The sequence below is a fragment of the Rhipicephalus microplus genome, chromosome 10, assembly GCF_043290135.1.
Source record: "Rhipicephalus microplus isolate Deutch F79 chromosome 10, USDA_Rmic, whole genome shotgun sequence".
Taxonomy (NCBI): domain Eukaryota; kingdom Metazoa; phylum Arthropoda; class Arachnida; order Ixodida; family Ixodidae; genus Rhipicephalus; species Rhipicephalus microplus.
Genome location: NC_134709.1, coordinates 17,223,262 through 17,236,987, shown reverse-complemented (window position 1 = coordinate 17,236,987; position 13,726 = coordinate 17,223,262). Strand labels below are relative to the sequence as shown.

Below are 13,726 nucleotides of genomic sequence, written 5' to 3'. Positions count from 1 at the left end.
TGCTTGAAATATTTTTTTCAATATTTTCAGAGAAAAGTTCCTGTTATTGTGCAGCTAACAGCAATTGATTATTTTGCAGCTTGTAACAACATGATTTGTAAACAACCTAGCGCAGCGTGTTTTTACTAGGTACAATCACGTACTGCTGGCATGTGTATCTATTTTCTCATAGACAGCAATTTTTAAACATTGATGCCTCCTCTACGTAGGGCTCATTTAGTAATATATATGGCCAATCGGTAAAATTAATTAAAAGCCTTGTTACTTGTTTGGGCAATGGCATGCACATTGTTTGTAATGTACGGTATTTGCCAGTGTTATTGCCAGTGTTATTGCCAGTGTTATTGCAATGCTCAATGTGCAGTTGTGAAACACAACCTTTAGGCCTGCCATTCATAGAGCTTTTCCAATGAAGTGGTACTTATTTCGCACATGATGCTACATTTAAAGCACCAAAGGCTGGCGTGAAACGTGTTAGTTTCTTTTCATCATTACGAAGACATCAAGGTTACGTTTGTGTAGTGCCTAAAACTTGACTGTTTCATTCCAGAATACATACAAGTCATTATGGGTCTTGAGGAGGCTGTCCAGCATGTTGTCATGAAAGCTATCCAGGAGGTTTGTAATGATATAAGTTTCTTTTATTTGGCTTTTCAATAATCATAGCAATGCAAGCATTCATAGAAAAGTAAAGGAACTGTTATTAAGCAATTTCACCATTTATGAAGCACACCTTATACGCTTAAAGGGACCCTAAAACACTTTTTCAAGTAACCATAGAATGAATTCACTGGAAGAGCTTATTGCTTCACAAATTCAACACCACAAAAATTTTAAGTATCCGTCCAGTACGAGCGGAGTTACAAAGATTTGTCGCACGCTGCAATCACATTCTCTCTTTTCTCGTCCTGACGAAAGCGTTAGAAGCTAAGCAGGGAGGGATGGCAGGGCCACAGAGAAACGTCACGCACGCTCCGTGACCTTCAGCACTTTTTCTTTTTTTTTTTCTTCGAATGCGCATCTTTTTTAGTGTGATCGCTCACGCACGCAAGGACAAGTAGCGGCCTCCCGCGGCGATCTTCGTAACGAGCGAGCGCGCCATGTTCAAATAAGCCAATGGCTGATAGATGGGCTTGCTACGTGTGATTTTCGGGTATATGCCGTGATTTGTCGAGCGAAGAGAAAGTGATTTTTAGCTGACTTTGATAATTTATTGTGAATTCCAGGCCGCATGCTGCGCTATAATATTTGGCTCTCGTGTTGCCGGGAGCCTCTACTACCGATCGGCAGTGTTTTATGACCATGCTCAAAAAGTGTTGCCGGGCCCCTTTAACATGCAAGGAAGCATGACTAATACTTGTGTGTGTTTTGTGAATGAAGTGTCTGTCGGAAACACACTATGGCTTACCAAGCACTGCTAGGGCCTCAAAAGGTCTGCATCTGCTTTATTAAACTTTTGCTCGCAGTATTTTCTTTATAATAAGTGAAGTCCCAACAGTTGGACTAACGTTTTGATGTACTTTATGGAGCAAAATAGTTGAGTGTAATGAGAAGGCTTTCAATTTGGCTACACGGGCGTCAAGTTGGCTTTTCATTAGCATTATTTCATGATTCCTGTGACTTGGGGGTTCTCCAAGTAGGTTTCACAGAACTGAAGGGTTTCGCAGGCCCCTTCTCAGGCTTCCGTGAGCCGCTGATAAATTTTCCCTGGTTCTGCACTCGCCCACTCAACTCACTTAGATGGCGATCCCGAGGGGTGATCGATCTAGGGAATCTCCATCATTCACGCCCGTGTGTGTATTAGGAGTATTAGGACATTTGGACATACCCTCTGGATCTATATACAGCACTTGTAATACTACCGCTTCTACAAAGTGCTTGGTGTCATCAACATGCATTTCTAAAGACATCTTAAATATAAGATGCATGGCACAAAACAAGCACATCTACTCCTCTTGATCACTGAAAGCTGTTAAATGCACCATTTAAAGTGCTGGGGCTATGTTGAGTGCTATTTGGTGCGGTTGCGATTATCGTATGACCTTGGCTTCCCAATGACAGCTCATAACGAAGGAAAGCCCGAGCAGCTACACTGGCGACAACTTTGACCTCAACGAGCAGTTGAAGAAGGCACTGGATGAGCTGCACGCAACTGCACAGGCAAAAGAACAGATCACGCAACGTTGCCACGAGTTGGACATGCAGGTAAGCTGAAAGCAAGTTGCGTGCAAGGACTATTGGAAGTTCTCTCCGCAGTGGCTCATTCTGCCGCTAAGTGGTTTTAGAGGGCTTTGGCTCCTCATAGCTGTGACTATTATCTGCGATAAGCATAGAATACTTCAGTGATTGTTTAGTTGTTTCAAAGTGACATTAAAGAGAAGGATTTTTTTTATATTAGTAAATTACTTTTCAACACTTCCAGTATCACCACACGACTAGATGTTTGGTAAGAGAGAAAAAGTGCAAAAATAAAAAGCAGTTGGTGACATCACCTTGAAATTGCAGTATTAAACATCACGACTTCAAATATTTTGATGGCATCTGCTAGGTGATGTGATTTTCATGAAATTTCTTTATCTAGTGCCTTTAAAATGGGCAGCTTATACAGACCAGCTTTTGTCAACTTTTAAATCAGTAATGCGCAGAGGAAGTACCCTTTTTGCCTACATTGGCCGCCTTGCAACCTAATCCTGCCAGCCGAGTCACTCGGTATACGGAGACTAGTCATGTACGACGTACTAGCACTAACTATGGATTTGAAACGCTACATTACCGTCTTCCAAGTGTGATGAACAAATTGAAATTAACAGTTGATAATTGCATATATTGCCTAAAACTCATATGTGAAATTGGATGTACTGATTATGTTGGTCATGAATGTTTGATGATTTCTGTTATGATTACTTAGTTTCATTCGTTAATACATTGCTTTGTTATGAATAGTCTTGTTATGAACAGATTTGTTATGAGTTTCAGAGATGTTTTATTATTTGCTGCCGTGGGCTGCATGCACATTCTTTTTCTATTGTGGCTTTTCACTGCCTGTAATATTTTGTAATTCTGTAACTTAGATATTTCTTTCTGGGCAAAGTGGTCAGTCAAGCTGTGACATGCAGCTTTTTTTCTTTGCACCAAACCGTTTATCAATGTATTTTTCATCTACTTGTTGAGCATTTTAATGAACACAAACTCAACTCTACTCAGTCACTGCTGTGTTTGCACACAAGAAATAATGATTTCTGGTCGCAGTGTCAACATGTCCTAGCGTTAGCACAAGACCTTACTGGCCTGGCCTCTCCGTGTACACAGCTTAACTTTTGTAGAGCTTGTTGCACAGGTTGCAGAAAGTAGCATGTAACTTGATACTTATAAAAGAAATCACGCCATTTCCCGCTAAAGGGAAACGTGTAGATGCGAAGCAGCGGGCACTAGTGCTCACTCTGGAGGTGAAGCTGACGGTGGCACTCTTCGCGGCGTTGCACACGAGAGAAACCTGTGGAGGCGCAACGCACGCATTGGTGGACCTGTGTTTCCTACTAGAACATGCCAGTCGTTGCTAATGGGCAATGCGAGACAGAAAACTCCGATTGGACTCGGAGACCCACTGTCCGCTTTTAGTCAACGTGCATGCTGCGAATTTTTTTTGTTCAACAATGCACAGGAGAAATCTCCCACCGGCACTATTTTGGAAGTCAGGATTCAGCGCCTATATATTCGGGGTGGCCAGTGAATGGTTTTACAGTGTGAGCGTTGGCGTTGTGAGGCGAGAGAGGGGGAGAATATGTATGCACAATAGGTGTTTAATCGCCTCGAGGAGGATTGCGTACCCTAGAGAGAGGAAGGGGGAGCGAGCTTAGGTTAGCAGAGACTTGCTGCGTCCGTATTGTGAGGCGAAAGAGGGGTATCGTAGGGGAAGAGGGAAAGGGGGAGCATGCACAGTAAGGGTGGTCACGCCGCACGCCGGGTTGAGCTCGACCCTAACCTGCTTCGCATCTAAAAGTGTTTTCATGACGTTAAAATTTCTTGTTGTGCGTTACTTTACATTTGCCATGTGTAGTCTATGGCTGTGTGGTAACCTCACGAGGGCTCTCACCTGGACTGGTAACTTGTTCTTCAGGTTACGATGCTTCAAGACGAGAAGGTGAGCTTGATGCAGGAAAACGAGAAGCTGATGGAGAAACTGAACCACGTTGAAAACCTGGAGGACCCAAGGTTTGTTGAGCAGATTTTCCTTTCTACGTCTGCATTCCTCTCGATTTGTACACGTGAGAGCTTTTGGGCTAAGCTTTAAGGGAGGATGGAAGGTCTTTAAACCATTTTCTCATTGATTATCCTGATGTCATGAAAATTACCATGTGTGTGTATCACTGAATGGAGATTTCAAACCTGCTAGTAGATTTCAAATCTCATTTAGAAAAGAAGTAATGCCAAACTTCCACATCATAAATGGTTAATTTCTTATTGGTCTTTATGGTGACTCACTATAAAGAAGTTAGTTTTCAAAACTACATGGTTCCTTGAAAAGGTCCATCTCAGAGGCTTAAGCAAACTAAATGTTAAAATGGCCATTTCTTTGATCAGAAAGAATTATTAAATTGGGAAGGTAAAAGTGAGCTTCCACTAATTAGCTGGTATTTATCATATAATTACAATTCTATCAAGGTTGAGAGAAAAAAAAAAAAGCTTTAGCCCGTAGTTCAAGTGCTGTGGAAAAGAATGATACCAAGTTTGTTTAAATATCTTCACAGAAACGTTTTCAGTACTTCCGTAAGGCAGATTCACTTCACAAAAATAAGAATGCCAAGAAAATTGCGGTACAAGTTTTAAAAACATTTGCAATTTCTATCTATTAAGCTTTTAACAAAAAGAAATGGTATTCTGACATAATATAAGATTTTCCCAAAACATAATTTGGACTATAAATACCTGAAATTGCAATTTGCAAAAGTCAGCATTTTTTACAATTTTGTGCTATATTAAGACACTCGTCCCGGTTTATTGTGACCGACAAAGCGACTTAGACTAGTGCCCTCATTTGTGTGTCATATTGTTAACGCTGTATATGGCTCTCATCAGTACAGTTGCGACATACTTACTCGAATCACCGCTTTGACTTGAACTTGGTTTATTTGCGCTTGCCACGGTGACTGAGGGCTTATGACGTTTACTGGCCTTGTGCTGATAACGAGGTTGTGGGTTTTGGTTCGTGGTCATGGTGGCTGCATTTCTACGTTTAGAATGCAAGAACACTTGTGTAATAGATGTAGTATACGTAGATGTGCGTTACAGATGCTCAGGCAGCTAAAGTTAGTGTGGGGTCCTTGACTATGGTGCCTCTCGTTCAGCCCAGTACACCTCCTAGACAATCAATCAATCAGTCAATTGATTAGCTACTTTCGTTACAGAGGCAGCACAGCGACACTGCAGCTTTGTTAAAAAAAATTCACATAAGGGGGATTACAAAAGGAAACGAAAGCATGGAAAGGAGCTCTATCTCCACCATTACATTTTGTGTTGCATTCTGTTTGACCTGAATCAAGTCAGCAAGTGTTTCTCTTATATTTTGTATCAGTGCTTTGAACTGATTTAATGAATCAACTGGTATGCAACAAATGCAAACACCTTCACTCGAAAACCGCTCTCGAAATTTGTTCTGTGCCCGGCCCATACTTTTGGTTCACGCACGTGCATGAATTTTGTGGTCATCAACTGATAAGCATTTATCAGAGCTATGGCAGAAACTGCTGAAGACTCCATTGGTAATCAGCAGTAACAATGCACTTACTTAGTCCGCTGTTTTCCAACAATAAGTGTTATCTCGTGAGGTAGAAAAATGTACGCTTGTTTTTATTTCGACGTTTTAAAGCTCCGTGAATGGAAGGCAGTTCATTGGTGCTTTCTCTCATGTCGTCTGGAACTTTCAGCACACCAGCGGGGAGACGCTATCAACAATCTCAACAACGGATAGACACACTACAGGCTGAAGTATTCAAACTGGAAACTGGTATGTGCACATCTGTCTACACGCCAGAATTATGCTGTTTTTAATTGCTAAACAGTGTAGGGCTAATGATATTTACCATCATGTTAAAGCTATGTTATGTTAGTTATAGTATATAATTTTTTATTGGTGTAGTTGCTTTGAGGATCGTGTTGATTTTTTGTTTGCATTGATTGTGAAACAGCAAAAGATGAACTGCGAATCAAGGTGGAATTTCAAGAGAAGGAAATTCTGAATCTCCAGGAAAAGGTGAGTTTTCTATTTTTCTCACTTATAGTGCCTTGAGTGGGCATTGACCTTATTGTTTACTGAAGTCATAACATCTGGCTTGAGTTTACCTTAGATTATGTAATGTGAGGTATGTGCTGAGATAGTGCACTAAATTCAGACTGAATTTCTGGGTACCACACTGTCAACTGCTGAGAAAAAGACAGCATTATTAAACAATGCAGAGATGTGCTCAAGCATGTAACATTGAAAATTTCTTAATTTTAACTTTCTTCATATCCAGTTTCAAGGATACTTTGCAGCTGCTGACTTCATTTATGTTTCTAATCTTGGGGCATAATTTTCATGTGTAAATGTGGTGCTTATACTCAAGATTTAGGACAATGGACATAGTTTTCTTAATTCTACTCTAGCACTAAAATTGTTACGTTCACAATGTGAGGGAAAGTAGCTTGTCAGCTCTTGATCCATTATTAAGACTTTTCAAGAACACAATAAACCTGTCTAACAAACTCGTGGCTTAAAACTACATTTTCTTTCTTGCAGTAACATGCGAGCATGAAGCAGATTAGCCATGTGCTGCATAGCAGGGGAGGCGGGGGAATTTCCGAATTCACATTCAAGGGAACGTCGACACAAAAATTTGAGGGAGAGATAACTTGCGCGATAGGTTTGTGTCTACACATGCACATCGTCTGCAAAATATCAATGGGTAATTTAGCCTAGGAAATATTTAAAATTATTTTATGGTGCATGTTGTGCCACTGCTGACATAACGCGCCTTTGGTTTTTGTGTAAACTACAGTACCAACTGCCACTTGCGTCGCGAGTTAGTGTTGGCTGACAAGATTCTTGCGAGCACTCTTTCCTAGTAAACCTTAGCAATGGGAAGGAGGGGGCAGGCTTGTAAGAGAGCACAAAGGCTGACATCGTTGCCTAGGAAATGCATTCTTGGGGGTCAAGTATATTTCCAGCAGCACACAGGGAGCCTTCACTGAAAATAACTGTACTCGTGGTGCTCATGTGAACCTAGTTTTGTGGGCTGATGTGGCCAGTTGTGTTTATGGGAAAACCATTCTGTATCCCACCTCACTTGCCGCTTTTTCAAACCAAAACTGCAGCTGGGCACTATACAGCAGTCTCCGAAAAATTGGCCATGCTGTGCTTCAGCCCACACGACTTTTTGCCAGGATAAGTGGGTCGTTAGCTACTTCTTGCAATAGAGACGAACAATATGAATTTTTTTTTGTGTGTCCTTACACCTTTGATGCACCGAAATTCTTTGTTACTTGGTCTTATCCGGATTTGATTCTCATCTCTTACCAGAATGAGGAGTTGCACAAAACGTTGAACGAAGCGCAGACATTGAAAGATGAGCTGGATGTTCTGAGGCATACATCGGACAAAGTGGTAAGGCTTCCCTGAAGTACGGTCGTTGCTTCGTCAATGCTTTCATGTTTTTTTTTGTGTGTTATTGCATTAATGACGATGCGCATTTTTTTTTATGATTGCTTAGGAGCATTACGAAGCTGCCATTGAGACATACAAAAAGAAATTGGGTGAGTAGATCTAATAATTTACAAAATTTATTGACAATTCTATGCCACTCTCTGCTTGTGAGATGAGCTGGAGACTCAAACTTTTTTTTCATAAAGAAGCTGTTTGAGCTCACACTATCACTGCTTCTCAACTGCAGTTAAGAAAGGAAGAAACTCACGTATAGCTATGCAGTGCATTGGTAAAAGAGGCGAAGAAGAGAACATGCCTAGTAAAGTATAGTACACTCAAGCTTCATTATAACAAAGTTACATCTTGCAAGAAAATAAGATCGTTGTATCCAAAAATTCATTATAAAAGTTATTCCTAGCAGATGGATCTATAGCAAAACTATTTTTCATTCACTTCGCTATAACCATTATTTCATTATATTTCATTATATTCATGTTCGTTATGTTGGGGTTCGAGTGTAGAGTATAAGCAAGGAGGTGCCAAAGCCAAGTGTGGGTGAAGCATCGCATAGGCATGTATTGTATAGCAACAGCAGGAAAGAGAAGCGACTGTGATGAGGAGAGAGGTGGATGCGAGGAGGAGGGAGACAGGGTGATGCATAGCATAGCCTTGTATTGTATGGTATAGCAGGGAGGTGGGAAAAGAAAGTTGGGGGGAGGAGGAAGAGAGCAAAGCATAGCATACCCATGTATAGTGCTGCACGAGTGCCGCATAGCAAAGGGTGGGTAGTAGTGGCCGAATTTTACTCTAGAACTTCAATTACTTTCAAGAAAGTGTGTATATTGTGCGAGACCTACTTTATCTACTCGTATAGTACTAGCGCTGGCAAATTTTTTATTGTGCGTTTACGTCTCCCAGTAACCCCGATTACCAAAAAGAAAAGTACGATCAATGCACGTAGAGGAAGTGAGGGTGTTGTGTAAAGGAGTCTTGAGTCGTCCCCTTGTGGCAAAGTTGAAAACAGAAAATAATGCTTTTTTTTTTTTTCAGAGGACATGAGCGACCTCAAGAGGCAGCTCAAATTACTGGAGGAGAAGAACACCTCGTACATGCAGACCAACATCGAACTAGAAGAGGTTAGTGTCCTTGTTTGGCTATTGAGCTCATCTCCTATGTTTGCCATGGACACTCTGTTCTTTCTTTTCTTTGTTCTTGTTTTATCTGTGCGAGATATGAGATGCCTTTCTCTTTGTTATTTATTTACTTATAATGTAAAGACAGTCTTCAAGTATGCCTTTCTCTGTTCTACGCAGCCTATTCACGTACGGTAGACTCATTAAACTGAGCCTGAGAGGACCGGGAAATATTATTGCAGGGAAGAAACTGTGTTTGTGTTTAACAGTTCTGTTTACTGAGAAACTTGCAGTGCTGCATAATTGAAGTGCAAGACCAATCATATTAGAAGCAGTCGCTGCCATCACTTCTATTTAAAAGGCTTCCACTTGCAAAGAGTTTACTGTGCTGGATGTTATCTGGTGCCATAAAAATTTAGTTTTAAATAATTTGCATTTGTGTTGAATTAGTTGTTCAAACTTTGTCATGTGCTGACTTTCTTTTAGCCTTTTAGCCTTTGTTACTGGCTTGTAATGCACAGAATGACTATGTAGCAAGAGCACTTTGCACAAGGTTGCGTCTCACATTTCTGGGATTATTTGTATCGTCATTGTTTCTTACAAGTAAATTTTCAGTTAATCTTTCCCCTGTCTCTTCTACCTAATACACTCAAACCTCGATATAACAAAGCAGATATAACGCAATATTGGTTATAACTAAGTAAATAAAAATAGTCTTGCAATAGATATAGTGTTAGAAACACACATTTTTAACGAACTTTTGGATATAACGAATCTATTTTAATGTAAGATACAACTTTGTTGTAATGACATTTAAGTGTAGCTATCTTTCTTTTAAAAAACAGAAGGCTGAGTTAGTCAGTAGGCATTCAGGTAGGGCCTACTGTCTTTTATCAATTTCTTTCCTGTTGTTTTCTTTTTCTTTAATCTTCAGTTTAAAAATTGATCTTTGAGACAAAATAAAGGTAGACAACCTCTCTCGTATGGCCTCTTGACTCTCGCCAATGCATGTTTCGACGTGGGCTTGATTCATTTCGCAGGACGTGAAAAAGATGGCAGCGTTCAAGTCGCAGGCCGACCTGTACAAGAAGCAAACGCAGGAACTGCGGCTCCAGCTGGCCGACGAGACTCGCAAAGCCAACCGCGCCGAATTCGAGGCTAAGAAGCTGCACGAGAAGTTGGCTTCACTGCAAACCGAGAAGGAGGTATGTGTATTTCGTTTAATACATCTGGTGCAACGCTGTGCAAGCCAGCAAGAGTTCTTGCAGTAGATGGATACAGCTGAACTATTCTAACAGACACTGCTCTTAAATTTTGAGAAATTTAAAAGCAGTGTCCTGCTTTAAACAATATGAACCTCTGCACGGCTCTGCGCTGCAGCATCTCTCATAAACAACTGCGTACCTTTGGGAAGCCATACTTTGTCGTAAAATTTTGTTTTAAAAAAAATTTCATGCTTCACTTCCTTTCCCAGCGACTTGTTGCCGAACGAGACTCTTTGAAGGAAGGCTTGGAAGATCTGCGTTGTTCTCAACTCCAAAAAGGTGAGTTGACACTGATGCAATTTTTGAACTTGCGCCATCAAGCATCATTGTAGTGGGTAGAGTCATTGTGGGTAGTAGCATGAGTAACGCAGGCGAAAGGGATTAGCGAACATGGCCCGGCACTTTGCCCTGTCCACTTCTTCTTGTGGTTAACAGCATGATTAACACAGGTGAAAGCGATAAGCGAACATGGCCCAGGATTCGGACCTCTCCACTTCTTGTCTTCGTCCATGTTAATTGTGCTTTTAGCCATAATGAATCTGCACCAACTTGCATAGTATTCCATCCTAATTAGTGGGCAGAGTTTAAGTGACAAGCTGTCTAGACTAACATGAGTCTTTTTGCAGTGGCCCCATGTGAGAGAAAAAAAAAAAAGAGAAAGCCTGTTTAGGCATTCCAAGGTGGTGGCACCATCTCTTACTTCAGTTGTAACAGATGCTTTTCATCACAGGGGGGACAAATTTTGCGGACATTCCCGTTGAACCAAAGTGAACATTTTGCGAGTGCCATCACACCATGGTTGACAAGCACATTGAACTTGCTAAAGCAATCACGCAGAATGCCTTCAAGTGTGTTATTAACTAAAGCAACTGCAAAATTCCGTGTGTAAAATGATATGGAAAATCAGATGATAGGTTAACTGTAAGAGACCTTGATGTACCTTGCACTCCCCTTTATTTGACCTTCAGTTTGTCCGATTGTTTCGGACTTGAGACATGGCCATCTTTAAATTCTACAAGAACTGACTAGCTGGAAAGATTTGACGATGCAAAGCTGCTTACTTAGCCCAAGAAAGGGTAGATAAAAATTGCAGAAAAGTAAATTGGAAAGAAAAGGGTAAGCAAAAATTGTAAAGATAAGTGGCAAGCTCAAGTGAATGTTGCAGCTGGTAGGGAAGCCAGTGCTTGGTTAACCTTTAGCCTTAGAATCTTTCCAAACTGGTTGGGCTATAGAGACAGTTCAACTGCACTTACACTGCTTATTTAAGTTTTAGACTGAGTAATAAAAGTACATTGTTTTAAACTGGAGTATTACCATAGGGCTAGTACCGATATTGGGACTTTCCATACAAACTGTTGTGATGTTCGTGTTTCCTCCCAAAACTGACGGAAGCATACCTGTTGACTAGTATCTCTCCCTCAAAACTGAGTGGGTTAAATGATTCTGGAAGAGATAAGGAAATATTTGTTGTTCTGGCTATTACACGTGTGCTATTTATCTATTTATATGGTGTGATGGTGGCAATTGGCTTCATGTTTGGGCCACCATGTTCACTTTAGCCCTAACTTATGGTGAGTTCTGCGCGAGATATGGAGAAGGTTAGGAACTATTACTATTGTTTCCGCGCGAGTTGCAGTACCAGTTGCCGTGGTTAACCTGGGATCTGACTTCTTCCGCTTTTGTCACCCGCGCAGAGAGCTCCCATGTGCAGAGTGGCGCCAAAGTCGTCGGAGCGATCTCGGACTCTGACATGCTCGAGACGGTTCCGCCCGAAATCAAGTGAGAAATACTTTTGCTCCAAGCTGCTTGCTTCAGCACACTGCAATATGGCACTCTAGGAAAGCTGTAAATGGGGAAAGTCATCGAGAGTATTAGGAGGAGCCTCAAAGCTACTTGAAAGGTGTTAACTTGATACATGCACTAAGTTCAAGCAACAAATGACTCAGAAGCTTTTCTTGTCTTCTTCTTTTTTTTTTTTTTTTGCTTGAGATGTACACATTTGCAAGAACAAAATGCTGGGACTTGCATGTTAATTCTTGTATGCTAAAGTAGTGTGCTCAAGTAGTGCCAAAATGTGGGCTAGTTGTGGGCCTAAGTTAAAAAAATGGTTAGGAGGTGAACTCAAATGCATGTACTTACAAGTTTAACTTCATCATAAATCAGTAGCTGATTTATTCGGAATTTTTTATACAGCAGTTAAAACCCATTCACCTAAAAAGGCCCTGCAACACTTTTTCAGCACGATTAGAAAACGCTTCCATCACTAGTCCGTGTTCCCGAGAACACATGAGCCAGCTATTATAGCCCGACACGTGGCCTGGAATTTGCAATTGATTCTGACAGTGAGCTAAAAATTTTTCTGCTAATGATGCCATGTGCCCGAATTCACAGCCATTGACTGATTTAAGCATCGTGAGCTGCTTAGTTATCGCTGCTGTTGTGAGCGGTCGTCATGTGCCCACGTGCGCATGATCACACTGAAAGTAAGCCGCACATTTGAAGGGGAAAAATGCAATAGCGCTCAAAGTAATGTGCGTGTGAGAGAACTTCTTTCCCTCTGCCATCCCTCCATACTTAGCTTCCAGTGTGCTCGTAGGGACGAAAAAAGAGACAAAGCAATTACAGCGTGTGGCCAATTTTTTCAACTCCGCTCGTATCAGATGAATTCTATAAATGTTTGCAGCGATCGATTCATGAGGCAATAAAGTGTTTGTGCAGACATTTATGGTTACTTGGAAAAGTTTTGCAAAGCCCCTTTTACTATAGACCATTTTCAAAATTTTAAAGCTAGCTTTCCTGATGGGCAGATTGAACAACTAATGGTGGCTTGTCATTTAGTGCAAATAGCCTGTTCAAGTGCGGTTTGCTCGCGCAACGACATAGAAAATGTTGAGTCGCCTCTCTCTATATGAACACTCATAGTAGGCAAGTTTCAGCACGTTCAACTAGAACCGCGTGTCTGCTTGAAGCACAACAGGTGCCTCCACTTCTGTTCAAATATGTTCAAAAAGAAGTACACTTGCGAATTATGAAAAGGGAGTCCGTTCCGACTCGAAAAACAGAAATTCCCATTGACTATTCTGAAGCACATATGGTGCTCGCTCTCCAGTAGCCTACTCTGTGAGGCAAGTCGCCGTGATATGACGTACCGTAATTTGCAGGAATCTTTGCCGTGAAATATTGATGCTCGGTTCAGTTTACTGTTCAACTTTGCCACTTTTCGTCATCTGTGCTCGAAAATGCAGGCATGCATGATGTGCTTGTGGCAACCACTCTTGAAGTTGCATGCGCTATGGCGACAATCTGAATACAACCTTGCATACCATCTTATGCACAGATGCTTGCTTTTCAGCTGTGCAGACTTTCGGATGTAAGTACTATGCAGTGTGCATGACCTCTCAGCAGGCTGTCAATGCAATTTTGCGGTGTAACTTGTTATTGTGGCTCATTGGCAGGTGCACTACTGGGGCTTGCATGGACATCTTGGGGTTCTTTGTCATTTGTGGCTGCTGTCTCCTCTTTTTGTCGGCTGTTTCTATGTCGCCAATGCTGTCACACTTTGTACGAGTGTCTTTTTTTCGTCATAGAGGGATGAGCTCATGTATGCGTGTCTGTGTGGGCTGTCTTGCTTGTTGCATAAGCAATCTATA

The 13,726-nt window shown here is 41.3% G+C and overlaps 1 protein-coding gene across 2 annotated transcripts in view; it reads left to right on the top strand.

The window, feature by feature from the left end:
• LOC119181330 (protein Hook homolog 3) overlaps positions 1–13,726 on the top strand; it is a 34,968-nt gene that overhangs the window by 4,530 nt on the left and 16,712 nt on the right. For both annotated transcript variants that reach the window (XM_037432544.2, XM_037432545.2), the window contains exons 6-16: positions 551–618; positions 2,062–2,205; positions 4,118–4,212; positions 5,925–6,004; positions 6,186–6,250; positions 7,556–7,639; positions 7,746–7,788; positions 8,729–8,814; positions 9,852–10,016; positions 10,286–10,355; positions 11,771–11,855. In XM_037432544.2, the coding sequence (XP_037288441.1) occupies positions 551–618; positions 2,062–2,205; positions 4,118–4,212; positions 5,925–6,004; positions 6,186–6,250; positions 7,556–7,639; positions 7,746–7,788; positions 8,729–8,814; positions 9,852–10,016; positions 10,286–10,355; positions 11,771–11,855 (985 nt within the window). The remainder of the gene's footprint in view (positions 1–550; positions 619–2,061; positions 2,206–4,117; positions 4,213–5,924; positions 6,005–6,185; positions 6,251–7,555; positions 7,640–7,745; positions 7,789–8,728; positions 8,815–9,851; positions 10,017–10,285; positions 10,356–11,770; positions 11,856–13,726) is intronic.